General features: G+C 41.6%; 2 protein-coding genes across 5 annotated transcripts in view; one reads left to right on the top strand and one right to left on the bottom strand.

Moving 5' to 3' along the window:
- The window catches only part of TRAK1 (trafficking kinesin protein 1), a 121774-nt gene extending 103666 nt beyond the window's left edge, over window positions 1-18108 (bottom strand). The window contains exon 1 of one of the 2 annotated variants that reach the window (XM_015854098.2): window positions 17992-18108. In XM_015854098.2, coding sequence (XP_015709584.1) covers window positions 17992-18011 — 20 coding nt within the window. In that variant the 5' untranslated portion in view covers window positions 18012-18108. Of the gene's footprint in view, window positions 1-14915; window positions 14965-17991 lie in introns of those variants that run through there. The other variant, XM_015854101.2, reaches the window with a different exon arrangement.
- Window positions 18109-22721: 4613 nt separating this feature from the next.
- ULK4 (unc-51 like kinase 4) overlaps window positions 22722-27847 on the top strand; it is a 191263-nt gene continuing 186137 nt past the window's right edge. The window contains exons 1-5 of one of the 3 annotated variants that reach the window (XR_001553160.2): window positions 22722-22846; window positions 23152-23337; window positions 23699-23892; window positions 24995-25094; window positions 27228-27367. Coding sequence is in view for 2 of the 3 variants with exons in the window: in XM_015854094.2 (XP_015709580.1) it covers window positions 23755-23892; window positions 24995-25094; window positions 27228-27367 (378 nt within the window). In the remaining variant the exon portion in view is untranslated. The remainder of the gene's footprint in view (window positions 22847-23151; window positions 23338-23698; window positions 23893-24994; window positions 25095-27227; window positions 27368-27847) is intronic. The other 2 variants (XM_015854094.2, XM_015854095.2) reach the window with 2 other exon arrangements.

The following is a 27847-nucleotide window of genomic DNA, read 5'->3' as shown; positions in this document are numbered from 1 at the left end:
ACTTTATTAATTAATACACTGTGTGAAGGTCCACCCATGAAAGGGCAAACCTGACCTATTTAACTGACCACCTCTACAAAGCACCAAGAGGAGCGCAAGCATTCTGCAGACAAGTTCAATCTTTGGGGAAGTGAGAGGAAGCACCACTTGAGCTATTGAATTTCCCAAGCTGGAAGAGACCCACAAGGATCATCGAGTCCAACTCCTGACTCCACACAGCACCACCCTATGCCTGAGAGCACTGTCCAAATGCTTTCTTGTACTCCAGCACTTGGTGCCATGCCCACTGGTTTCTCCTCTGGTGAAGAAATTTTCCCTAATGCCCACCTGACCTACACAGCATCCTCTGGGAGACCACTGACATGGCACCCACTCCCATGTACAGAACAGGGCAGGGCAAAGACTGGCTCAACACAGAAATGCCTCTACCTGAGAACTTCCGTCAAACTGAGACAAGAAAAATTAAAATGGAGATGTCTGAATCAGAAAGGTCTTCTGCCTCTGAGCTAGAGAAGCTGGTTGTGCCCTCAAGGCTCCCCTTCTCCTCATCATCCACGACGGGACAAGAAGGAATGATTTGGGACACTGCTCCAGCACAGATGAAGGAAGAAAATGATTTGCTAGATTTTTCTGATGAAGAGGAAACCAAATGTTTCCCCTCACGTTTCTTCTGAGGAGAGCAAAGCCAGCAACTCAAGCTACCACCCAAGCCGGTGCTGCTGCAACCCTGCCAGACCTGCTGCTGCAGCACATAGGGAAACATGCCAGCCTCTGGCGCTTTCCCTCAGCTGCTGCTTCTGCTCCTCCATCTCACACATGACCCAAATTTACAGCCAGCCCAGCACAGCAGGAGCTCCCCTGGCACCCACAGGCCTCACAGCAGCAGCTCCTCAGGCTCTCCTCCCCAACCCTTGCAGAGGCCATGCTGGCAGCAGCCATGCTGGTGCCACCTGACGGGCAGCCTCATCCTGCCCCACCGGCACCCACAGCTCTCACCAGGCACATACAGGGGATGGGCCAGCACCCCAGGCAGATAGGACAGCAGGACAACAGCTCTAGATTCCTTACTTAGGAGTAACATAACATTTACAACTAGTTTTTCATACAATGTGCATGACAAACTAACAGGTTAGTAGGCATTACAAAGCCTTTACGCAAGCTTCTTTTATCCCCCTCAATTCTCTAACTGCATGCAGGCACAGGATCTTACTGCTGGAATGATCTGAATATTTATTTTTACCTGAAAGGAACACAACCCAGACAACAGAAACACCCCAAAGCTGTCATTACACTGCAGTAACTTCATTTCCTCCCCACCAGAGACTGAAGCTGAAGATATGGATCATTCCCAATTAACAAACAAACAAAAAAAGCCACCCGTTTACCCTGCTGGTTTCATAAAATAACGCTGAGTTGTAACTTAGGAACTAACAGCAGCTTTAGCAATGGTGACATATGGAAAATGTTAAAAAGAAAGAAGAAAACTGCTGTATCCACAGTAACAAGAGGCTGAATACTGAGCTCCAAATTCCAAGTCTAACTCATTTAATCAGTTTGCTATAAAACACCCATATGTGACACTAACATCCTCCTTTAAGAATGTTTTCATTCTTGTTTCCCACAAGGGACAGAGGAGACAAACACAAAAGCAGATATATTCCCACACTATCCAACAATATTGGCTTATTCTAAATAAGAGCCGTTTGGCAGATAACTTATTTTCATCACATCGCTGCACAAAAAAAAGAGAAGAATTGAAAACACAGAACAAGTTACTTTTTGGTTTGTATAAAGAGCCGAGACCTGAGCAAGGCTAATACAGAAGATGAGTCCCATTACAGCAACCAGTTTGGCTGTGACATACATACTTACAGTCACATGCCCTTTACATGCCTTTAGCTCTAGACATTCACAGAACACTGAACTGTCACACTGCAGAGGTATGACAGAACAAGTGAGGGAAAACCATTTCATCTCAGTCTTAAACGACTGGGAGCCATGGCAGCAAAAGCTGCTTCACAAGTGTTGAGTCTGGCTGTAGCAAAGGTTGGCACCAGAGAATAACACTGCTTTTTAAAAATAAATTTGACATCAGACACATGTAAGAAGTCTGCAGTTGTGCTGCTGCTTGTGTAACAGATACAGTAACCATAAATAAGATACCTGCTGCCCTTCAACTCTGCTTGTTTTGTGCAGGGCAACTGTTTCTGAATAGTTTCCTCAAGTGCAAGGTCTTGCACCCGGCATGCAGCAACCTCAATATCAATACTGACTGATGAACAAAAAGATGGAGCACAGCCCTGCCAGAAAGAACCTGCGGGTACTGGTGGATGGTAAACTAGACATGAGGCAGCAACGCGCCCTCACAGCCCAGAAAGCCAACTGTACTCTGGGCTGCATCCAAAGAAACATGGCCAGCAGGGCAAGGGAGGATCCTCCTCCTCTTTAGCAGGGTCTGTTGTGATAGGACAAGGGCAAACAATTTAAAACTAAAATAGGAGAAAAATAGATTGGACAGAAGTGGGTTTGGCTTTTTTTTTTTTTTTTTTTTGGTTTTGTTTTTTACTATACAGGTGGTGAGGCTCAGGAACAGATTGCCTAGAGAAGTGGTGAGTGCTCCAGTGCTCCATCCCTGGAAACATTCAAGGTCAGGCTGGACAGGGATCTGAGCAACATGATCTTACTGCAGACACAGGGGAGTTGGACCAGATGGCCCTTAAAGGTCCCTCCCAACTCAAACAATTTATGCTTCTATAACGTCCCCAGCACAGTGTGAAGAAAAAAAAAAAGGACTAAGTCAGCTCACACTGGCTCAGAGCAGACACAACGATTTTCTTGCTTCCAGTAGGTCCCAGCTCTTTTCCCTTCTCTCTGGTGCCACATGCAGTAGCTCCATCAAAAACAGTGTGGGAGAAGGTGGGCAAAAACAAGGAGCTCTTTTAAGTGGTCTAGCACTTTGACATTTCAAAGAGACTGCAACTGCCCGTAACAGTCTACACTGTACTCACATTATTTCCCTCAATACAACAACATCCGTATACAATCTACAAATACTCAGCTTTACTTCACTTACAGGATGAAGGCATCGATTGGAAGACAACAGGAATCTTAACCTGCCCATAGTCCAGACCATCTCTAGGATTCTAAATTCTCTGAGCAAAAAAGCTTCCCTTCCAAAGTACTTTAACACGTACCTTATTCAGCTGCTGTCCTGATAGAACTTGCCATTTGCTGCTTAAGAAACTGAAAAATCAGAAGGCTGGCGTGCAAGTCAAATACGTAAGGGAACAAAGACAGACAATGCAAACACTGTATAACTGCAGAGTACACTCATTGATAGATAGAGTTACCGTAACCTGTAATAGTTCCGGCTTGGCACAATTCCCATTTCTGTGAACATACCTCACCAACAGCACTGCCAAAATGTTGTCTTTTCCTCCACACGTGGATGACTGAGGGTGGATGTGGGAGCAGTTTTAATGCTGTAATCACAAAGCTCATAAATCATACAAGATCACAAGCATGTGCAGCCAGAGTAGTCCAGGGGCCTTCTAAGCCACAACTGAGCTTGGCAACAGGTAAGTTCCCCCTCACAGAACCTTGATATTCAGAGCTGCTGCAGTTTGATTCACATCAGCTGAGCACCTACATAAAGAGGCGATAGGCTCTAGTTCAAGTCACTTGCCTAAACTTAGCCCAGAGTAACAAACCCTTGGAGTTATTAATCAGCTGTTTCACTATGTCTGAGTCCCATGCCATCTGATAGCATCATCTTGAAAAAACAACTAAATAGTAGTTAACTGGAGTGGTGAGCACATCCACATTGTTACAGCTGATTTCTGAGCAGAGGAGAAAAAACTTGGACAAAATATCCAAGACAGTATTACTATGCCAAACTGCGTTTACCAGCAATGAGATGAGACAGGATGACAGAACAACTCTGTCTTCCTATCTACACCATCTCTTAAGCAAACTCCCACGTTTGCAAACTCACCCATCTAGGTGCAAGCAGAAGCTGATCCAACTAGTGTTGGAGCTGCCAAGAAATGCATTTCCTCTTTTTCATGCTTTCTTCTCATTTAAGTTGTCCGCATACTTTACCACAAATTACCATACCCCAGGGCACCATGAAAAAGTGCAAATGTCAGTACAGGAGCCCTACAACAGCCATTCACAAGTGCACAAAACAGAGCTGTTTCATACTCCCATTTGCTTTGTGGTCACTTGGAAGGACGCAACTACAAAAACTCCATACACAGCAAAATAAACACAACCCGGGCAGAGCTCATGGCAGTGGAGATCTCTTAACCTGAAGGTCATATTGTCAGCACTATAAATGTGCAAGCAGCTGCTGACATTTTGATCGGGTCCATGCATTGCAGGGTGCAAGATCCAAGACACTGTGATTTAGAGATACATCCAAGGCACGAGGGATTCTAGACTCTTCTGCCTCCACAGCTGAGGTACTGTAGATACTTGCTATATTTAGCCAGATGCATTACTGTATCCAGCAATAGCAACTGGAGTTGGTCTTCTGAAAAAATAAAAAGTAGAACAGTGCAGATACACATCAAAGGTTCCCTAGACAAAACCCCAACCATCCCAATACAAATGTCACAACTTTATAATGTAATAGATCTTCCTAAATTTCACTCTCCGCTCCCCTTCCCCCACCCCCTCAAAAAAACCCACCACCACAAAGAAGGATTTTGACTACATTCCTTTTTCCTTCTCCAGCCTTTTCACAGCAGGCACATTATGGTTGATCTTCACACAAAAAAGAAGCAAGTAACAACCGAATGAGTCACTGGGATTCAAAGCCTGCTTTTTCCCTTCTAGAGTGCAAATTCAGCAGCCAGGCTCATTCGGTTGGCTCCTGCAGTCAGTTCCCAAAAGATAGGTGTGAAAACTAAAAATACAGAACAAATAAATTAATGTAACTGGTAATGCACAGCAATCTAGAATTCACTCAAGGAAGCATTCCTGTGTTACAGGGCTGTCCTCTGCTTCTCATAACTGATGTTCAGTTAGACAATGTAAGATCTCAAAGTCCTTTGACATCTCCAGTGATAACTGACTAAGCCACCCAAACAATGCAGTGACAAAAACAGTTCCCCCAGGGCTATTCTTCAGCTTCACAGCCAGTTCCAAGTTGCCACACCACTGCATTCTTAGCTTTTTGCCATGAAACAAACAACAGTTCCCAGTTAGAAATCAAGACAACCAGGTCCTATTCAGAAGGAAAATGAATTAACTGCTGCAGGATTCAGCAGAATTCTGATTCAAATCAGAACCAGAAGAGGCTGAAGCTTTCTTATCTCATGCTTTCCAGATTTCTGCAGTTAGAAGTATTCTAAAGCTGTTCAGTCTAAGAGTTTGCTAAGTCAAAAAAAAATAAATAAATAAAATAAAATCTTTTACTACCCACAACTGCTTGCTTATCTCCTCTTTTTCAGATAAAAGTCTGAGAAACAGAACACAGTATTCCATCTGCTAAAACAGGCTACACCATGAGCCAATCCTGACCACGCAGCCCCTCCTATTTCCTCTTAGTCATTTCTCTTGCTATGATATTATATCATGTCTTTATCAAGTCCTTCCCGTTGGTCACAGGATCAAAACGATAAGCCTGCTGCTAGGTGTACTTAGGAATTTCCTCTTCAGCCTTCTTGATGAGGTACTTAGTGCTAGTCTACCATCTCACATAACAGAAACAGGACCAAGTATTCAATTTTCCCCGAGGAATTCCACTAATCAAGGTTATTAGATGATGTTTACTGTATTCTTATACACGTGTGTGTCTGTGTATATACACAAACTTGCATATAAGTATACAAGAGGACAAAGCAGTAAAGGGACAAAGGAGGGCAGGACTATCCCCAGCAGAAGCAGCAAGTGGTGAGACCCAACTGCACAGGTCCAGCCTCCTGGCATACACTTCCCCAGCCATCTCAGGCTGGAGTTAGTGCAGGTTGTCCTGAAGGCACACCCCTGCCCTAGCAACCACCAACCCTTAAGCTATACATTCCCATCACTCCTTTTTCCTCATACAAACACAAGTGTGCTTGTGAATGAAAATAAAAAGCCTGGTTGAAACAGGAAGAGGGCAGAAACCATGGTTTGCAAACCATGCTTTCTGCCCTCTTCCTGTTTCAACCAGGCTGGTTTAAAGCAGTTTTCAGCTAACTGAGCTTGCCCACTGTGCAAGGCCATACAAGAACCAATGCTTAAATGAGTAGTGCAGATGGGAAAGAAGGAAGGACTGCCCTCCTCTGCAGCTTCCACAGCTTATCAGGAAACCACAATTCTTAGAGTCTAATACCTAAACCACTCTTGGCTTTGCTTCCAGTCACTTCCCAAAGTTAATATGGAGCTTTGAGGATTTTCATATTAGCCCACCTTAATTGCAACTTCTGTCTAAATACCAGGTGACAAGTAATGTGAAAACATATTAAAGAACAACCCGTTTTACATTAGTAGATATGTTAAATTGATTCCAGTTCTTAATTCTTACTCTGTTCACATAGATGTGAACATTTGCATCCCTACTATTTTTTGCAATTAAAAAAACACATTTAAGTGTATGCTAGTATAGATTTTCTGCCATCAAGTATCATCAACAACAGTCTGGGAACAGAATGAGAATCCAAACAACTCCCAGTGAATGAGCTAAGATCATAATAAAATAATGAATGTTGAATTTAAGAAATCCACTCTATTTTCAGGAGCTATATTCAGCATCCACACCCATAATGGCATCAAGCTGCCTGCTCCACCAAGGCTCAGATGTTCAGCTACGGACACGTCAAGTAAAAAACAAAATCCCTTCTTCTCTTTCCTCCTATGCAGTACATCAGCACAGGGATGCACTAAATGAAATACAATTGAAAGCTTTGTTATAACGTCAACACGTAGCAGGTATTACTATACAAAAGCTAATAAACAGAATGGAACAGAAGGGGCGCAGTGTTTACCTCTGGAAGGGAGAAGTAATGAGGCCAAAAAAGCTATAAGGCTGACTTACACAGAACAGCCACCAGTGAGCAAAGCAAGATGGCACACTGTCCTGGATGTGCTGTGTTCTCAGCACCTGAAAATCCCAGCCTCTCATTTGGAACACTGGTCTTTTTCAGTGCAATCCAATCCCCAGGTTAGCTTCCCATATACATTTCACTAAAATCACTGCCATAACACAAGCACTGCCTTATCCCAAAGGACATAAGTTGTTTCAAGCTTCTATAAAATGCTTTCCATTGCCTGAACAACTCGTATGCTCTTCAGAGAAGAGCCCGGCCTACCTAGAGTTTTTCTGTTGTAGAAGGAATTAGTAATACATGCTACCAATTTCACCAGTGTAATGAAAAGCCAGGTGTAGCTGTCTTGTCCATTTCTCTTGTCCGTTGAAGCCACCTGGCTCAGACACTCCACTAGGACAGGTCCAAAAGCACCAGCAGCAGAAAGAGCATGCCAACATCCTGATCTAAGTGACTGACAGGCTTAGAACAGAGATCTGGTACTGGCACTGACTCCTGAACCTTGGTCAAGTGTTTCGATCTTGCTGACCCCATCATCACTTGCAAAGTGAGAGAAGACTAACTTTGTTGACCTGTGAGTACTTATTTGAGTTGAATACTTTGTAGCTTCCACAACGCAAAAGAAGCGAGCATTTAAGAAAGTTGCAGCAGTTTCTAAACAAAATCATGTTTATTTGATGAAATCAGTACACAACTGCCACAGAAAACTTCACGTTCTCTAAAGAAGAAAATGACAGCATAACAATTACCCAACTGGATTACAGTAAGAATACAGTCCCGCCCCAAAGTCCAACGGAATTCCGTTCTGCCTTGTGAGTGCAGCATCCAACCTTTCTCAGCCTTTTTGTTCTAACACAGTTATCTTGCAAAACATGATTTTGGAGAGAGTTACTATAGACTAATATTCACAGAATCACAGAATTGTAGGGGTTGGAAGGGACCTCTAGAGATCATCTAGTCCAACCCCCCTGCCAAAGCAGGCTCCCTACACCATGTCACACAGGTAGGCGTCCAGGCGGGTCTTGAATATCTCCAGAGAAGGAGACTCCACCACCTCCCTGGGCAGCCTGTTCCAGTGCTCCGTCACCCTCACTGTAAAGAAGTTCTTCTGCACATTTGTGCGGAACTTCCAGGAAAGAATATGAAAATAATCAAAGGTTACAAACATTTCAAGTGGCCAGAAGCAGTATTTTCAGTTCAGATCACCTTACACTGGAAATTTATGGCTCTGAGCTCAGCCACAAGTCACCAGGTCAAACCATAAGTGCTTATCTACCACCTGACGAGATTACATAACATTCAGGAAACGCAGCTATAAAAGCACTGCTCTTGCTGTGACCTTCACACGTGCGGGTGCACAGCATTTCTTACAGGACCAAAGCCTTAAAGAAAGCAATGGTTTTGGTAAACATTGATCACCATCCCTTCCATGTAGTAATCATTCCTTTCCTTCATGGAAACGATCATCAATGTTTTATTACCACAGGAGGAAAAAAAGGAGAAGTCTACCATTTGGTGAATGCAGAGCAATCTGTGGCTACTCTGCTACAGGAGGTTTCAGAATAAGAAATGACAATATCAGAAAGCCTGATTTCCTCCTCATCACCTCACACCTACGTCTATACACCCTCAGAAATACAGCTACTCTAGACAATCAGAGCTGCAGAGAAAAATATTCCATCCAAGAGAGATCCAAAACAATACAAAAAATAGTTGGAGGATTTTGACAGTACTTTGGCATTTTCCAGCTCTGCTTACTATCCAAGTACTACTGGGGCAGTGTGCTTTTTAGGGATTTGAACTGGAATAAACATACCTGCTCTGTATCTCTTGGGCTATAGAGTTTGATTTCTGCAAATCAGAACTGCAATGCTTCTGCCCACTGCAGCAGAGCAGGAGGTGCCCTCCTTGCAAAGCATGCAGATGTGCAGTGAGTGATCACAACTTACAGCAACTATCCGACTGCCTCAAAGAGGTGCAGAGAAGTACTTAAATATATCCACGGCTTTCATTGTTTCCCCCCTGCCATCTATAAGTGATTCCACTTTCTGAACATCTCCTAAGATTTGGTTACCATTAAAGGATGGGATAAATCAAAGCAGTGTTATTATGAACTGCACTGAATGCTGATGATAAGCAGTTTTTCCCTGCTTTGTCTGAAGCACTGCAATTATTACACTGGAGGAGGAGGGGGTTGCGGTCCCTCTCCTGTAACACAGATAGGGAACTAGATGACAAGTTTATCTATAAAAGTAAATGAACAATGCTAACATTTCTGAAGTCTAATCTTAGGCAGGCATTCTCTGCATCCCTCTATTGTTTATATGTATTATTTGAGGAGCATTTTCAGGACTGCTTTTCACTTTATAATATTTCTCAGAAGTCCATCAGTGGAAAACTTCCCTCGGCTTCAGAATGGCTGAACACAGCTGCTTCTGGTAGGCCAGCATTACTCTAAACAACCACAGAAAAACAAACCAACCAGATGAAGGAGATGGCAGCCATCACTGAGAGGCCTCTCTTGATTATTCCTGAAGGATCATATCACTCCCATGATCAAGAAGGCAAGGGGAAGATATGAGGAACTACAACCAGCCTCACCTGCATCCCTGGCAGGGTGGTGAAACCATTTCCAGGCACATGAATAACAAGAAAGTTATTGGTAGTAATCAACATGTATTCACTAAGGGAAATTCATGCTTCATCAACCTGATTAGCATCTAGGCTTAAATAATCTAGATAGCAGGAGGGAGGCGGAGGGGGGGAAAGAAGTGAATATCGTCTACCTTGATTTCAATAACACCTTTGCAAGGAAAGGCAATAGCAGATAACCAGTTCTAAATTACCCCCCAAAAAGCAATGGTCACAATCCAGTTAAAGAAGGAAAGATTTGCTTACCCATCCCAAGGATCAGGGCTCACCAAATACTCCAAAAGGAGGGATCTCCAGGTAGAGATCCTTCCCTTGTGGCAGCCAGCCCTTAAATGAGGCTTAGGGAGGGGTGGAACCAAGCCCATCCCTTGTGGTTGCACAGGTGAATTGCTTTCAGCTGTGCTTCCAGGGCTGGCTGTGCCCCCTCAACACAATCAGAGGTTCCCACTGTGATGTAGCCATTCCCATACAGTCTTTTACATTGAATTCACTAAGATCCTCCTAGGAAAGATGTTACTGGATGTGCTGAATGAACATTCAGATGGATCCGAAATTGGCTGAATGGCCAAGAAGGTGGAAATCAATGCCAGTACCCCAAAGGTCAATACTAGTCCAAGCTCATTTAACATCTCAGTTAATGATCTGAACAATGGGGCAAATAATACCTTCAACTATGCTGTGAGTCAGCAGGAATGTCTGATTCCTTAGGATATCTCACATTTAGTTAGTAGTACTGGGACAACTGTTCCCCAGAGTGCTAAAACAACAGTATAGAAGTCTTAACTCACACCAAAACACCCCAGCACAGAGTCATAGACACACAGTTTTGATAATCACCTCTTAGTTCTTTCTGGCTTTGTAACATCCACAGGTTGGTACTATTCTTCATAAGGCCAAAGAAAAATGCTCTGCTGATTCTGTCTGAATTTTAAAGTCTTTCCAGACAAGTTTGATAAGAACAAATCAACAAAGAAGGCATAAAGAAACTGGTCTTTCAGTTAGTTTGTATACACTACATACATTTAAAACATTTTACACATCAAGTTTGAGGATAATATTACCTGCAATAGAGAATATAATCTATGGGCACCTTGCTCAGAAAAGGGTACTCAGAAACACAGACTGAACTGATAATTACTGGAATGGAAATACTCAAATTAATTTTTAAGCATGTTCTTATTCCATATCACAAAGGAAAATATGTGTGTATACCTTAAAAACTTTGACTGCTCAGTATTTCCCCCTTCTGTTCATATAGACGTTGGGAGTTAAGATTACTTCATAAGCACACAAATGCATGCTGGCTACTGTCAGCCTCAATATCAAAAGTAAAATCTCACGTACCAACACGTAACTGGTTGTGATTATACCAGAGCTTAGGGTGTAGCAGTTTCACAATCAGCTTATGCTCATTGAAGGCTTTCTCACCTGACACCAAAGCCTCAGCCATTTACTCCCATTGCTTCCTTTGCCTCACTGCAAAGACGTGCTCAGCTGCCCAAAGGATTGGGTCAGATCAGACAGACAATCCTATTAAAAACTAACCTTAACAAAAAAAACCCAACCACCAGTTCTCAACTAAATCATGGAGTTCTCCAGGCAATAGGACAGCTACGAGCCACAGTACTGTTTAGGTTTACAGCATCTAATGGATTGCAAGTTGCAAGGTTAGCCAACAGTCCTGTCCAGAGAAACAGTAAGAAGGGCAAAGAATCGACTCCAGTCGCTAACTAATCTAACTAAAGCAAATCTGCCAACATAATAGAATCTAAGTCTCTGAGCTAATCTGTTTGTGCTATCAATAAGCCTCTTAGCCAGACAATCATAAGCAGGATGACCATAGGGCATGACTTTTTGCGCTGTAATCAATGCAAATGATGAATCGAAGTTCAAATAAAGGACAGTTTTAAACAAAGAATATTAATGGTGAACGCCTGAAATTTGTTTAGCTGACAGCACATTATTCACAATAAAGTAAAATAAGAGCGCTTGTGAACTTGCATAGTTATCTCAATCAAACCAGGCAAGCAGGTGAGCTTCAAATTAGACAGGACATGGCACCTCAGAGGGCCTACATTAACATTAAGTTAGTTTTCCATGTTTTTCTCTCTCCCAGTTACCCTGATCCACAACTGAATCCACAGAGCTGACCCCTCCACGCAAGTGCAGCATTCCAAGGCGGCAATGCTATTGCTCATGGAATTTCAATGACACAAACATGACTCAGAAACACGTACCTTCACTGCACAGGCATGGTAACTCACAAACCAGTTCTACAGTCCCACAATTACAAAGCTGACTACATTAGGTGCAATGCCTACAACTCGGATGTGTATAGAGGCTAGAAAGTATCCTATCTATTACATTTTTACAATGGCTCTGAAGGACACTTGGCAAACAGCACTGGAGTCTATTCCTCTTAATGGCCCTTACACTACACAGAAGTGAGTCTCATTCAAAGCAGAAACGAGGAGCAGTACAATCATCATGGCACTGTGCCTTCGGTCACTTTACGAGCAATCTGAGAGTTATTTATTCCTTAATTGTGATCGTGGTAGCATCACTAAGCTTTCTACAGCAGCAGAACTTACTGTACATTTGGAAGCATGAGCAGCTCAGAAAGGAAACGGAATCCGTTACAAAAAAAAGACTATGGGTAATAGTTCTCTGATCAACAAGCTAAAATACAGCTCCTTATTCCATGGTCTGGAATGAGACTTCCTCTATCTGTTCTTATGTTTTTACTTCCCTCCTCCCAAGGGAAGGTTTAAAGAACACAGGGAATGATCAAGAGAAACATGCACAGCTATCAGAGAGTGAAAGCTTTGTTCTTAACTTCTTGTCCTTAAACACTGCAGATACTGCCTCAACAGCACCCGTTCTGAGAATGCTTTCCACTAAGCTATTAAAAATCAACAAATCTTGCATTAATGTATTACCATGGCAGATATAGTGGGAAGCTTCAGCATTTTTCCTTGTAATCGCTTCAAACTCATATAGTGAAAACAGTACAAAACACTAGTTTTGCTCAAAAATATTTAACCTGTACTAATTAGTCCAATTCTAATCTCACTGTTCTGCCCCTACATGGATTGGCTAGGTATTTCAGAACACAAAAGGAAGCTATTAGAGGACATGGGAAAGCTATGATCAAGTTACTGCTATAAAAGTAACTGGCACTGCTACAGGACAGAGAACACATGAAGCAGCAATGAGCTCAGCTGGGGGCTGCAGCAGAGAAGACCACCATGAACCTGCAGGTAGGACATCCAAACCACTCCAGACAACAATCTCTTCCATCTGATCTCACTCCTTGAGCAGGCAACTTCACCAACTCCCATCTGCATTTCAAAAGCTGATAAAGTCCCAAGTTAACATCCATTAAAATACAGGGCAAAACTTGCAGATCACATGCCAGTATTGCTTCACTAGCCAGAACTCTGGATTAAACTAGATCAGACAATGCAGCAATAGCTTCACATCTCACTGAGATTTTAGGCATACACATAACAAACAAGAAACAGCAGATGTGTTTGCATACGTGCCAAATGACGTTAACACTTCTTCAACACAACACAGTGCTGCACCATCCCCTGCTCTAGAACCAACTTCTTACAAAGGTTTGTTGATTGGTTTGCTGAGTTTTTTTGCCCTACATCCAGAGTTAGTTCTACTGCTTTCATCCACCATGTGGTTAACTCTTCTGTCAAGTGAGAACCCGTGCATGCAACTGACAGAAACTTCTGTTTTATTTCAATAGAAATGCAAACTCTATCCATGTATTCAGCTGCCTGGGTTCCTTTTAACACAGTGGCTCACACTAAAAGCTGAAAATTCTGCTTTCCGTTAGGATATTTACACTTCTGTTAATGCTTCTTCACAGTGAAGCTCACTGGAAAACAGAAGACAAACAGCTGTAATCACAGTTTAATATCATGTTCATATGTGCTGCTAAAATTATTCTTATCTGTTGACATAAGGTTCAATTATAACAGGTTACAGTGCCTAAGAGAAGGCACAACTTTGAGCATCCACCTTCTGGGGTGAGAAAGAACATGCTTTCCACCACACTTCTGTGGAAACTCCAGAAGAGCTGTTAACAGGGCAAGGTAGGATCATAGAATATTCCCAAAAGGGGAGGGACCAACACGGATCACAGAGTCCAACCCCTGGCTCCACAAAGCACCAGCCACAATTCAGACCCTATGTCTGACAGTGTTGTCCAAACACCCCCTGAACTCCAGACTTGGGGCTGTGCCCACTGTCCTGCGCAGCCTGTTCCATGTTCGCTGTGCTCTGGTGCAGAACTTGTCCCTAACCCCCATCTAACCCTTCCTAGACACAGCCATTAAACAGCTCCAGTATGGACAGAAGCAAGAGCCTCACTCACAGCACATGAAACTGTGTAATGTACAACAGTAAAGTATGCACCCCATCAGCAGAACTGTTGTTTTTTGTCATTGTTTCTCTCCGAAAGTCTTTACACCTGTGATTTCATCTCAGTGGATTGAACACTTCAAATAAGGCTACAGCTGCCAAGGCAGCGTCCGCACGGCAGCTTCTCACAAAGAACTGTGAGCACAGGAGGAGAAGTCTGGCCTCCCACCCACTGACAGATGCTCCATTCCTTGTACATTTCCTCCTGCTTCCTAATTTTACACAAAACATGAGCTTATCTAAACACGAAGTTCAAAGCAGCCAGCTGCAAATCAGCGGGCGCTGAGACTTCAGCCTTGCTAAAAATATAATGGAATATTTTAGTCATTTTAAATAGAAGTACACTTCTGAGAGCTATCTGTAATCCTCGATACTAAGGAAACCAAGTCAATATTTAAAGTCCTCCCCAGCGGCTAGGAAAGCTCTTAGGGGGGTCCGCCCGGCTGAGGACGGCAGCACCATACCTGTCAATAATTTACAGGTCCGGTTTAACAAGCGATCCCTGACCCTCGCTGAGCAGCCGGACCCGGCTGTCCCGTCCTGTCAGCGGCCAGAGGGGACAAAAGAGCACACGCGGTCGGCAGAGCCCGGCGCCCGCCCGCCCGCAGCCAACCAGCCGGCTGTGAAGGTCGCCGGTGCAGCGGGGAGCGGGAGCCGCGTCGTCCCGCTCGGTGACCCACTTCGCCGCCCGGCCAAAGGAGCTGCCCCCGCTCTCTCACCTGCGGTCACTGCGTCGCTCCCCCCCCCACCCCCCTACCGGCCGCAGCCGCTCGTCGCGCCCCGCGCACTCACCCCGCTGCGGGCCCCCTGGGCGGCGGGACGCGGGCGGCGGCGCCCCCGCCGGCGGGGGGAGCCTGGCTGCCGGCGGCGGCCACTGCCGGACTGCTGCGCCCCTCACGGCCCGCCCGCGGCCCGCGGCCCCTCAGCGGCGCGGGCAGGGCGCGGGGGCTGCTGGGGCCGGCGCGCTGCTGCGGCTGCTGGTTCGCCCTCCGTCCGCCGGCGCCTCATGAGCCCTCCGCCGCTCCCGGCTCTCTCCGTCCCTCCAGCCGCCCGCAGAGCGCCGCAAACCCCTCCCGCCGGCGGCATGCAGCCGGGCCGCGCGGCGTCCTCGGTGGGCGGGCACCGAGGGGCGGCCGTAGCGCAACCCCCGGCGGCCATTACCTCATGGCCCGGCCCTGCCGCGGGGAGGGGCGGCCCGACCGCTCCGGGGGTGCCGGGGGACGGGTCAAGTGAGTCGGGAGTTGGGGTCGTGATGGGAGTTGGGAGCTCAGAGTGGGTATTGCTTCGAGTGTGGAAGGAGGAGTGCTGCCCGTGTCCTGGCAGAAAGTACCACTGTGAGGGCAAGATGCGCCAAGACCTGAAAATCCCCAAGGGGAGGGACTATCAGCTTCTGGCTGATGTCTCACAGACAGAAAAGCTTCGGTCTGGGTTCTTAATGGATCATAAAACAAAGCGAACCAGAGGAAATCACGGCTCACCATTTCTAGCTGTCTGTTGTTGGAGGGACTGTCTACTAGTGAGGAAGACCAGAGCTGTGCCTGAGGTTACAGCTGGAAGGCAGGAACGTTGCAACCGTGCTAATGACAGGAATCAGGAAGCACATGATGTATGTATATATGGGTATTATCTACATACCCGTAGATAACCCATAAGAAGAAATGGTCCAAAGGTTCCCAGATGCAAAGACACAGAAGGATGAGCTTGGGTGACAGAAAAGGGGGAACTGTTAAGGGGAGCAGCCTGTTCTTCCCAGCTTCGTGGAGGAGCCAGGCAGTCTCTGGCTGGGTTTTCCAGGGGCTGCCTCTGCTGAGTAACGATTCAGTTCATCAGCATGACAGAACCGGTGTTTTCTTTCTATATTTACTGCCAAATTAATGAAAGAAGTAGTTTCACCTTCAGGTCATGTGAGTATCTGGAGGGAACATAAGGGAAGAGATGAAACTGCATATATGGGAGGACCTTATTCCTTTGGTAACATGGCACTCACATCATGTCAGTATCCTCAAACCAACTCATCCTGAAAATAGGAACTTCATGCTACTGCTAAGAAATATCATGCCTGGGCATCACCCTAGACATAACCCTTAACTTTCCACTTCTCACCCTCACTTGCACTGTTTCTTTTGTGCCCAGTCTTCTATACATGTGACCCTTGGGTTGGACTGTGAGGTAAATCAGAGGGATTTAAAGGATAGTTTTCTGATAAAGTCCCAGAACAGAAGTTGCAGGAAAGAAGGAACAAGTCAGTGCAGTGGTATAAACAAGAGGCAGATCCGCCCTTTGAGCAACACTAATTATAATAATAATGTGTAACATCAGCTCAAGAGACCAGTGAGGAGGAAGGGTCGTCAGGGTGAAAGGGAAGTGTTTTAGAGGAACAGAGCTTGCTCTGTGCTTTGAAGAATGGATTAAGAAAGAGAAGGAAAGTGAAGATAGACTGGTACAGGATAAAAAAAAAACGAGCTTTCAGTTCCACAAAGCCAGAGGAAGACACACAGAAAAAATATCGTGGCATTAGAATCCAAGAACAAAAATCCAGTGCTGAAAAAACAGAGAGGACAGAAAGATAGAGAGAAAACCAGACCAAAAAGTGACTGATCAAAACCAACCACACCAACAGCAGATAGAAACAAGTCTACATGACTGCAGACTTTTGGTAGAGAAGAACCGACTGATCTGTCCTATCTGTAGGGAACAGGGATTTGAGATGTACTGCTGAGACTGAAAGGAGTCTTGTTAGAGTGCACACGAGTCCCTAACAGTGGGACAAATGGCAGCGACGTGCACTGTATATGCACAAGAAGAAACTTTAATTTAAATAGAGGTAAAACTTCTTTAAAATGTCCAGCATAGTTCTTCCATAATAACTCTTTGAAGCTGTAGCTTTTAAACTAAAACATCTTTGGTTACATTTACACAACTGTGATTTTCGTGTGTTAAAAAAACAACTTTTTACCCAAAAGCAAAATAGACAATCCTACATTTTTCTTTATGAACAAAAATATTATTTTTAAATGTGCATATTAAGCGTACAACTGATTTGCAAGAAACTGAAATTAGTTCATGAATCACAGGTTAAATAGTTCCAAATGGGGAAACAGGACTTACTTGAATACTACAGATCTGAAAAGGTCTGTGGATACACAGAATATTAACAACGGTTATTTAACAAGCTTTACTCTGAGAAATGATTGAGGAAAATCTGAACTGCACAGAAGTATGTAGCAAATTTATGCCTTTTTCTCATCATGAAACAATTCTGTATATTATAACCAGATAACCTCATGTTAAAAGCAGTGGTTTTTTTCTATTCCATATCATTCTGTGGCTGGACTATCTCTGTATTCGCCTATACACAATGTCCCAACAGCATGTAAGTTAATACGTATATACAAAACAATACAAAAATGAGGTTGCCAGCATAGAAGGGAGAGCAGATGCTACATAGAGAAGATCGAGGAGGAATCCCAGCAGCTTCCCAGGAGAGAGCATGTCAGATTTGAGAACATGGGACTAAGGAATTACCAGCTTCTTGTATGCATGTTGCATGTCTGTGCTGGTCACAAGATATGACAGCATTCGTCTCTGAGTTGCTGCACCAAATCCTCCTTATGTTTTTTTGTTGCATTGTGCCCTGGTACATATGAGCATGCTCATATGTGTTGTATTCTTACTGCTTCATCCACCTAGTAATTCTGAAGCTTGTCACTTAAAGTATCCGGTTACCATTGAAGAAAAAGCTTCCCATATTTCTCTGCACTGTTTCATTATTCTCTCAACTTCCTCTCCCTTCTTGATTGCCATGTAATATTTATATAATATTATTTATATAATATATATATATATATATATATTATCTATTATATACCTGTATAATATTTGTAACATTCATTCTCAATTTTGCTTCTGAAGGCTTCAGTGTGCACTCAATATGGAGTGTGTATGCTGACGTTTTCCTTGCATGTTCCTCACTTGCTGTCTCTACAACTTATTTGATGGTCCCTGTAAAACAATTGAAGAATACAGTATTGCTTTAAAAGCATTTGGAAATAGCTTTAGAAATCTCTGGTTTGTTTGCCAGATGAAGATCCTAATTTTAGCTATGATTGTCCAGTGGATGACTTTAATTTTAGAGAAGAAGCCAATTTCAATAGGTATAAATGATCTGAAAAACTAAATCATATCCTGGAAGTGTTTCTTAATAACTGTAGTGGATCTAAGAAGAAAGGAATAGCTCTGCTTCCTCTTTTTGTTCTGCTGACACCTGGTGTTACTGGCCCCATTTCTCACACTTCTTTTACATCAGCATGAATTAAGTAATGTTCTAAGTCCTCTGACTTGAGACATTCGAGGTCAGGCTGGATGGGGCTCTGAGCACCCTGACTGAGCTATAGGTGTCCCTGTTCATTGCAGATGGGTCCTTTAAGGGTCTTTCAAAAGATTCTAGGATTTTATGATTTGCTTACATATATACATGTTTTAACAACTAAGTATGGAATGTAGATGTTTCTGGGAGCATCAAATCAGCGGAAAAGATTTTGTGGTTCAGAGCTGTAAGCTTGTTTCAGCTGGCATGTCTGCACTAATGCTTATTCCTTCTTCACCAGCTTCCTTATTTGAATTTTCTTTCCTGCTCCTGCATTTTTCAGAAGCAATGCCAGCTCGTGGCATTAGTCTGAAGTCTTAGTGAAGCTGTGACCTAAGTAGAACAGACACATCAAATGTGAGGAGCATAAGTGAGAGACTAACTTAAAGATGAAATCTTACACGCAAATTAAGGCCTACAGAAGCTGAAGAGACAAATAAAATGAAGGAAGGAAGATCAAATTCACTAAAAATATCCTGCATAGAGGGTCAGATATAGTAATCATAGCAAAAGAAAGTATTATTCCAGAGCTTACAGTATGAAGAAAAACACTGAAAAGGCAAAGAATAATTCAGATGATGGGGGACTGCACATATTCAACATTAATGAAATGCAAGTTGGAATAAATAAGTGGTACAGCTCTGATTAGCACTAGAATTGACGACAAGTAGAAAAATAAAGAGGAAATTAAATGCAAGACAGTGGAATAATAATAAATGTACCAGTCTTGCACCTTGGAAGGAAAAATATGTTCAATCAAGCAAAATCAAATGAAAATTACTTTGTGGAATGATGATAGTACCCTTCAAGACATTGTGAATTTTAATCAGGATGCAGAGGTTATCCTGAGTATACAGGCTGAATCTTCAGACTGTGCAACCTAAAATCTATTGCTTTCTATTGGAGCAGTCAATCTGTTTACTCAGTGACAAAGCATTTGACTCCTGCACAAATCCAAGCTGCTGTATGTGTTTGAAGAAAATTAGATGTCCTCCCAGCATGTTATAGGTACAACAGGTGAAAGTTAATTCAACCAGTACAGCATCTGCTTTGCACAGTCAATAGCAATAGGATAAATGATAATTTTAACACTGAAATAGACAGAAAAATAAAACATCATTAATAATTTTACATAATCTACAAATTACATAAGCAGCACGCTAGCCATAGGAAAAGCAAGATTTTGATGAGGCCTATTCAGCCTTCCTGATGAGCAAGAGTAGCCATTTTAGCATACCCTGGTACCAGCATGTAGGTTTGGGTGCTGAGAGCACTGTTACAAGTGAATTTTGCAGCAGAATATCAGCTCTGCCAGCCAGCCTCACAAGCCATCGTCACCTCTGATGATATTCAGGAATGTGATGTAAGGAATACCTGTTAGAAACCATGGTCATTCCTCAGAATCAAGACCCTTTTTATTAATAGATAAAATTAAATGCAGACAAAAATGAGAGGAGGTTCTTTTCTACTTCAGCACCTTATACAGAGAAAGAAACAAGGAAAACATGAGCATGGGAAAGTAAAAGTAGATTGTACTATGCCTGCCCTGAAAGATATTAACTCCAGTAGTATTGGATTTTGCAGATTATCTTATCATATCTCTCTCCAACCTTAGACATAAACAAAGCATAATGGAGAAAGAGGGAATACAAGCATGCTATACGTGCACAGCTGGTGACCTTACAGGTTGATCCAGTGAGGCAGGGCTGGCAGCGCTGTTATTATAAGAGACCGCTGGTAATTTTTGCCTCACCAAGAAAACAAACAGGTTGACAAGGGCTGTGCAAGGTTTCCACACTGGAAAGTTTAAATTCTGTGACAGGGAAAACAAATTCCCAAAAAAAAAAAAAAAGAAAAACCTCAAAAATAAATAATTTGAAAAATCATTGCTACTCCCAAATATCAGCAGCATATGATACTGAAACATTAACATTTGAATTGATTTAACAACCTCAAGGAAGACCACTGAGTAGAGCTGACTCCTTATTGAGAGCAGTCTTGTACCAGAAAAATAAGGTGACTAAACCATAAGACAAGAAACACAGTATTACCGCAGAACTGGAGAAATAGGAAAAGCACACAAAGTTTTCCTCGAACAGTGACAATCTGTGCTAGTTTCAGGAGTGTTGGAAAAGAATATGAGAATAAAAAGCACAAGACAAAGATGAGCTCATGTTCACGTCCATCATACTGCCTAAATGGTCTAAGACCAGAAGAATGGCCCTGTGTACTTCCCAGGAGTGACAAAACCGTCAAGGCAAATGGAACATAAGGTTATATACAGGCAACTGAGTCATAATTATTCAAAACACTGAGAATAGAAACTCTCAGAGGAGTGGGGGTCAGTTTGGAAAAGATGTAGCTAAAGGGAGTAGGAAACACCGTGTACTGAGAAGACAGAACATGAGCAATCAGCATAGCTGGAGATTGTACGTGTGGCAAAATAGAAGTATATAGGGTCTTCAACAGACATTAAAGCAAACTAAACAACAGTTCCTTACCAACGGGAAACAAAAGATGAAGAGGTGTTTTAATACAGGCGACTAGTCAGACTTTTAGGAACCAGGCAGAATGTCAGAAGCTTCCGAATCACTCACTGAGGACACAGCAGTGAAGTGTTTAAGCATTCCTGAACTACGTAGTTCCAATCACGAGATCTCAGTTTACTTTAAATTAGATCATATATTTATTTGAGAACAAGAATTCGATTTCATCTGACTGTCCCTTACGATAGCTAGGCGAGTAAGTAGCAAAGCTGAGTTTGCTGTAGAGTTTGCAGAGGGCTTTTAAATGCTGTAAACAGCTAAGGGAATATTTAGCATTCCATTCCTCAATACTGAAAATGTTCCCACAGAAAAGTTTCCTGCAGCTGAATACAGTGCTTGAATTCATGTTTGGTAACCAGCAGTGGAAGCAGTAACAGATAAAAACAGTAGGAAAAGGGCCAGTGATAAGAGTTGTGAAATTACAGCTCTGATTTATATTTGTTTATAGATTAATTATTCAAGATAATTCCTATACAGGAAGCAAGTGACATTTTTGAAGGGATAACTCCCAATTCTTACTCCAAAGCGATTCTTTTAACAAAGAGAAGAAATCCTAACCTGGAGTATTTTGAAATTATGCATCTGGACAATGAAAAGAATACAAATGTGTAATGAAGTGTTTATCTATAACACACAAACACAAAACCCCATAGATCCTAGTTAAGAGGAACTGGAAAAATGGCAGGTATGAATTGATCATTATAGACTTTCAAATTAAATGCTCTTCGTGAATCTCTGCCTTGTTATTAAAGCATCTTGTTTGTGTCTCTGTGTGCTCAGTACTGCTATGGCCACTGTTACATGAAGATGTTCTGTTCCTTCTGATTTATATCGGTCACCCTTATCAAAACTAAAGACAGTACATACAGCTTTCAAAACTCTAAATAAATCACTCTTCAAAAGCTTACTTTCACTGTGTCAACTAGAAGAAACTAGGTGACTTCTATTTATATATCCACTTTATTTATATCTAGTCAACTACTCGTTTATATTAAAAGAAGAGCTGGACAGTTTCAAAGCTGTGGCTTTGCTGGTAGTCAACTCACTGAAATCATGCTGCAAAATGGGATGGAATCTGAGATTACTGAGAAATGAGCAATTTTGTTGTACATACACAATATTTTTAAGCACTTGCCAGCTCAGTATTGAATAGAACAGCAAAAATCTGGTCTGTGTTCAGCACTGACCTCACATCAATTTGTAGCTTTCCTACCAAACCCATGGGAAGCTGAACAGTGACAAATGTTTTGGTGAGCTGGGGCCTGGAGCATCTTTCTTCTGAGGAAAATCTGAGAGAACTGGCACTGTTCAGTCTGGAGAAGACTGAGGGGGAAACTTATCAATGCTTTTAGGTATCTAATGGGTAGGGAATCAAGCAACTGGGTGACACCACCTCCACGTCCCGCTCCGCCTCGCGTGGCCCCGCTGCGGCCCAATAGCGGCTGTGGCGTCCGGCTCTGTCTCCTGGAGACGGGGTCACGGTGGAGCCCACCGGAGCACTGTGTGGGGGAGAGAGTGCAGTCCTTTTTGGTGCTTTGAGGCATTTCCTTGCTAGGATACGAAAAATAAAAGCCATTTTCCCGAGTCACTCCGTGTATTCTGCTGGTTCTTCTCTTTCTTACTCTTTTATTTCGGTGCGTGGCGCTGGATTCCCCGTTGGGATACATCCACATCCCCCCACAGCGGGGTGTGCGGCGCTCCGCCGGGTTCAGTCGATGGCGGCGCGGTGGCGGGCGGTTTCCTTCTTACCGTTGTCGCCTCTCAGTCGTCCAGTAGCTGCCCGCCTTAACTGGAAGAAAAAGACGTACCTTGTAAGGTTATGCTTTGCTTATTGTGTGATAAAATCAAGTTAACTTACACTTGGTGTTTGTGGATGTAGGTGTGTGTGTTGCAGGAGTGTTTCACATCGTGTTCTATGTAAAGACTTGAGAATTCTCTGGTCTCATTTGGATGTATAGTTTGTCATTTGAGCTTTGTGTCTCAAGGAAGTTAGTGAAATTGAGTTTGTGGCTTGTAATTAGGCATTTGGCAATAGCACTGCTTAAGCAGCCTTTCTCTCTATCCTTGTTGCTGCACTATCCACTGCAATATGCTGTGTATTTTCTGTGCTTGTCAGGTAACTACATTGAGAACCGGTCTTGTTGAAGAGAAAACAACAGTCTTTTACAAGCAAAATGAAAGAAGTTGGTGTTAAGATGAGAATAAGCAACTCCAGATGGCTGTGAAAATATTTCAGTTGTTAGTTGGAAGAACTGGGCGTTGGACATGGAGTTGGTTGGGAGCTGGAAGAACTTACAATAAGGTGCTTATTGAGTACTAGGTAGCAATATATTCTGGTTTTGGAATGTTTGTGACAAATGACAAAGGTTTAATTTGTTTCACTGTAAATTAAACCACATAAAATTATTGAGACAAAAGTGGTAGTTATAAACTAAACTAAACTAAAATTTTCTTGTGGAACTCTTTGACTCCCACAGTTGGCCAATGCATTTAAAAGGCTTTTGAAATCAATTGTTTCCATCCATGAAAAAAAAATGCTAATGCCAATTTCTATAACTGGTAAAGCTACATGGATCTTAGTAGTGTTAGGAATGTTAATCCCCGTGGGGTTCTTTTTGTTCTTTCATTTGATTGCTTCCCTTCTTTCCCTTCTTCTTTTAAAGGTTTATCTGACTTAAGAAAATGTTTCCAGTCCCTTAACAGTAAAACATCCTTAAGTATGGAGAACTTCATTCTTTATGAAGAGATAGGAAGAGGAAACAAGACCATCGTTTATAAAGGAAGAAGAAAGGGGACAATTAATTTTGTTGCCATTCTTTGCACTGATAAATGTAAAAGAGCTGAAATAACAAACTGGGTAAGTAATACTTTTCCTGCTAAGTTTGGGAAAAGATCAAACTTAAAAAAAATAAAAATAAAAAATCCTTGTAGCAGAAAGAAAAATGCCAAATGCTTCAGTGTTTATTTCTCTCATCTAGTGGTGCTCTTGCATAAACTCATTTTTACAGGTTTACTCTTTCTATGATATGTCAAAGTACCTTTTATAAAAATAAGTGTTTCTGTAGTGGTTGACTTTATTTTTCTATCAGTTGTGCAAATCCAGTCATAGTAGTCCCTTCTAGTAAATAATAATTCTTACTTCTTACTAAGAAGAAATTACTTTTTTGAAAGAATAGTATTTTAAGTAGATTAGTTTTGCTTTGTAAAAGCTTGGAAAAGTTTTAAACATTTGCTTTCTGGATAAGAAATGATAACTGATACAGTTAAGCTTTACAAATATTGTATTTTTCCAGTTGATAAATTTTGTTTAATATTCCCTCTCATTGTTTTGGTGATCATTTATTTGATGATTCATAAATCTTCTCAACTCAAACCTTTTTTACTTTCAGAGCATATTCCTCTTAGAAAGTCCATAGGGGTACCATATGGCTCTGGCAGGATTCAGAGACTTCTGTAGACGTGAGGCTATGCAAGTGTGGTAGAAATACAGACTTTCAGAGACCCACAGTGATTGCTTTTGCCTGATAAGATTGAGAGGAAAAAAACTCTTTATTTCCCCTTATTATATTTACCATATTTTCTCACAGTCGTGTTCTCCACAAAAAAGAAAGTAGATGTCCAAGTTTGACTCCAAATTCTCTTTTACAGTCTTAGTAGCGATGCAGAAGAGTTAAACAGTGCTTATAAATCTATAGTATCTCTGTTTGATTGGCTGAGAAACTTTGTCATATGTTTGAAAAAGGTTCAGTAGGCCAAGGTCTGTGAGGAAAGTTACCTGTTCTCAACTTACATGTAAAATTAATCTGAGTTGGAGATGAATTTTTAACTATTTAGTGTACTGGACTAGGCACAGAAATGAGTAGGTGATCCAGCATAAAGCTGTGTTGTCTCCAATCCTCCTCCAATCCATATATAGGAGATATTTTTCCCCACTAATAATGTTAAGAAATTTGTTCTAGGTTCGTCTGACTCATGAAATCAGACACAAGAATATAGTGACATTTCACGAATGGTACGAAACAAGCAACCATCTTTGGCTCGTAATGGAGTTATGCACAGGTAACAAGTTCAGATGGATAAGAAATAAATATATATGTATATCACAGATATTTGTAAGATTTTTTCATAATGTTGCTCACAAAAAGTACATATTTCAGTCTTTAAGGAAAAGTTAAATCAGGTTACGTATATGTGTGTTTGCTTAAAAATGTTGGTCTTGAAAGCATTTTTAGAAATCCACCAAACTCATATTTCTCTTCTATTTCACAGTGTATATGAAATACTAATTTTGGTGTCATAATGCTAGCTTCTAATAGCTAAGGGAACTTAACAGTGAATTGTGAGTAACTGGAATCTAAGTTATCTAAAATTTATGTAAGGAAATATTATGTTAAGACATTAATTTGGGTGCACTGATAACCCAAAACTGTATTAAGTAATTAATGGTATTATGGTAGGTTAGCATTACTCTTTTTAAGAACTCTTTTAATGCTTTCTTCAATTGTGACTGTATGTTTTAAGCAGAAGATGGTAGTTATGCTTTTCTCTATGTAGAAAGAAAGGAAAGGCAATTGTGCAAATGAAGCATGTTAATATTTTAAGATGTGGAGTTTGTTTCATAGTAAGAGCCAATATCACAAACTGCTACCTAGAATTATGGGAGAAGCTATAAGACCTGAGAAATAGGTAGGTCATTCTTTCAGTTATTACAGTTAAAGTTGGCTGATGTTGAGGCCATGTCCTATTTGCCTAGTTTAACAAATTGGCATGTATGTAATTTATTAGGCAGACGTTCCGTTGTTAAGAATAACAATTATTGTGTATTGTATCTTGCAGTATTGCAGTGTGGGGCTAAAGTTCTTAAAGATTCGAGAGAGGACTGGCAAAGAAGTTTATCCTAACTAAAAAGATATTAATTTCAAGTAACAGCAAGCAGATTAATTTCAAGTAACAGCTAGCAGACTGGGATTGTATTCAGTCCCCAGATCTGACCTAAGCTAACAATGGATGTCCAATTGCTATAGTGTGAACTGTGTCAGTTAGCAAGCAGTTTATGGAGCCCATCCCTGCCAGGCATGGTTATTTGGCCTAGTTAGCCTGAAAATGTTTGCCTGGAGTTCATCTCTCCCAAGGGTGGACATTTGGCTTTGTTAATGCTTAAGTGACTTTTTCCTCACTTCTCTTTTCTTCGAAACAGTGTAGGAGTGGGTCTCTGCAATCACTTGGGAGGGCAAGAGAGTGGGGGGGTAAAAAACTCCCTGAATGTTCTCTCTCTGTCGTCATAGTTAATAAAGGTCCTGCTTGACCTGCCTCAAATTGTACTTGTGTCATTGTGCACTTAGAATTGCTATGGTTTTCCACAGCAGTTAGCTTCAAGACATTCTTAGCAGCAAACGTGAAGAGAACGAGAGTTGAATTTCATACTAATTTTGTAGAGCCTTGAAAACTGGTTTTGATACTTGCCTCACAATGGCAATGTAGCATACTTTTGTGTTGCTGATTTCATTATAAAATTTTCCTGGTATATCTATATAGCTGTCTAAAGTACATTATGAAAGTGTTAAAATGTTGGAGAATTCTGAATAATAAAATAACTGAATCATATATTCTGAGGCTAAAGGTATGACTGATTTTTATAAACAATGTAAAAAGACTTAGAGCAACTTTAAGATTCAGCATCACTGAGTAATTTGGAGAGTAGTGTGGTGAAAAATCGTAGCATCTTAGTATTCTCTGAGATGAATTAGTAAGCAAGGGAGGAAAAAAAAACGCTCAGGAAAATATTATGTGGTTTGGAATAAAATATTTATTATCCTTGTCCATGAACCCCAGGACTTTGGAATTTTACTATTTTTATTGTCCGTAAATTCAGTGGGAAATTCTGCATCGTTAATTCTACTGCTTGTTCACAGAAATTGATAGCGTAATCTTGGTACTTCTTAGTCTTGTGCAGAAGGCACAACCCACTGGGTTATTATTGCATTGTGACAGAATGAGTTTCATGTTTTCCCTTCTGCTTCCTCTTTTCTTATTTATTTATTTTTCTTATCTATACATTTTGATATTTTTAGTGTGTATTGGTAATGATTTTTTTACTTGAAAGTTTTGGAAGACTTTCATCATGTCATTGTGCATATAAAGCAAATGCCATGCAAGTAATTCCTTTTCTGACCATGTGTACATGTATTTCAGGTGGTTCTCTAGAATCAGTTATTGCTCAAGATGAACATCTACCTGAAGATGTAGTGCGAGAATTTGGTGCAGATTTAATTACTGGTTTACACCACATTCATAACCTTGGGATTATCTTTTGTGAGCTGACACCTGGAAAGGTAACAAGAAGAGTTATTTATAGTGGATATCACATACTACTTTGTATGTAATCAACATCTTATTTATATTGTACTGTTTTTGAGAGAATTACCTAATATTGGAAGCCAGTTGCATAACAGTAATTCTATTATTAGTCTTGATTTGTAAGAGGTCAGGTTGCCCTTCTTTCTGAGTTTTCTGTAGGACTTGCACAGTCATGCTTGGTTTCTGTCATCTGTGGGTAAAAGAGCAGTAAATAGAAGCGAATATGTAAATAAAGCATAATGGAAATGCCTCTGTATTTTTCTGAAGAAGAATGTGTTAAAAAAAAAAAAAAGTAAAAACTGTAAAGTACTTTTTTGAACACAGAATACAGGGTGCGAAATTCTCCTGCTGCTCCCCTCCCCCCATATCTGAGTGATTTTTTTCCAGACAATTTTTGTGGGATTATAAAGATTTTAATTAGGAAAACAATCACTGACTACGTAGAAAAAATTATC

Source organism: Coturnix japonica, chromosome 2 (genome assembly GCF_001577835.2).
Source record: "Coturnix japonica isolate 7356 chromosome 2, Coturnix japonica 2.1, whole genome shotgun sequence".
Lineage (NCBI taxonomy): Eukaryota > Metazoa > Chordata > Aves > Galliformes > Phasianidae > Coturnix > Coturnix japonica.
This window is presented reverse-complemented; position numbering and strand designations above follow the sequence as displayed.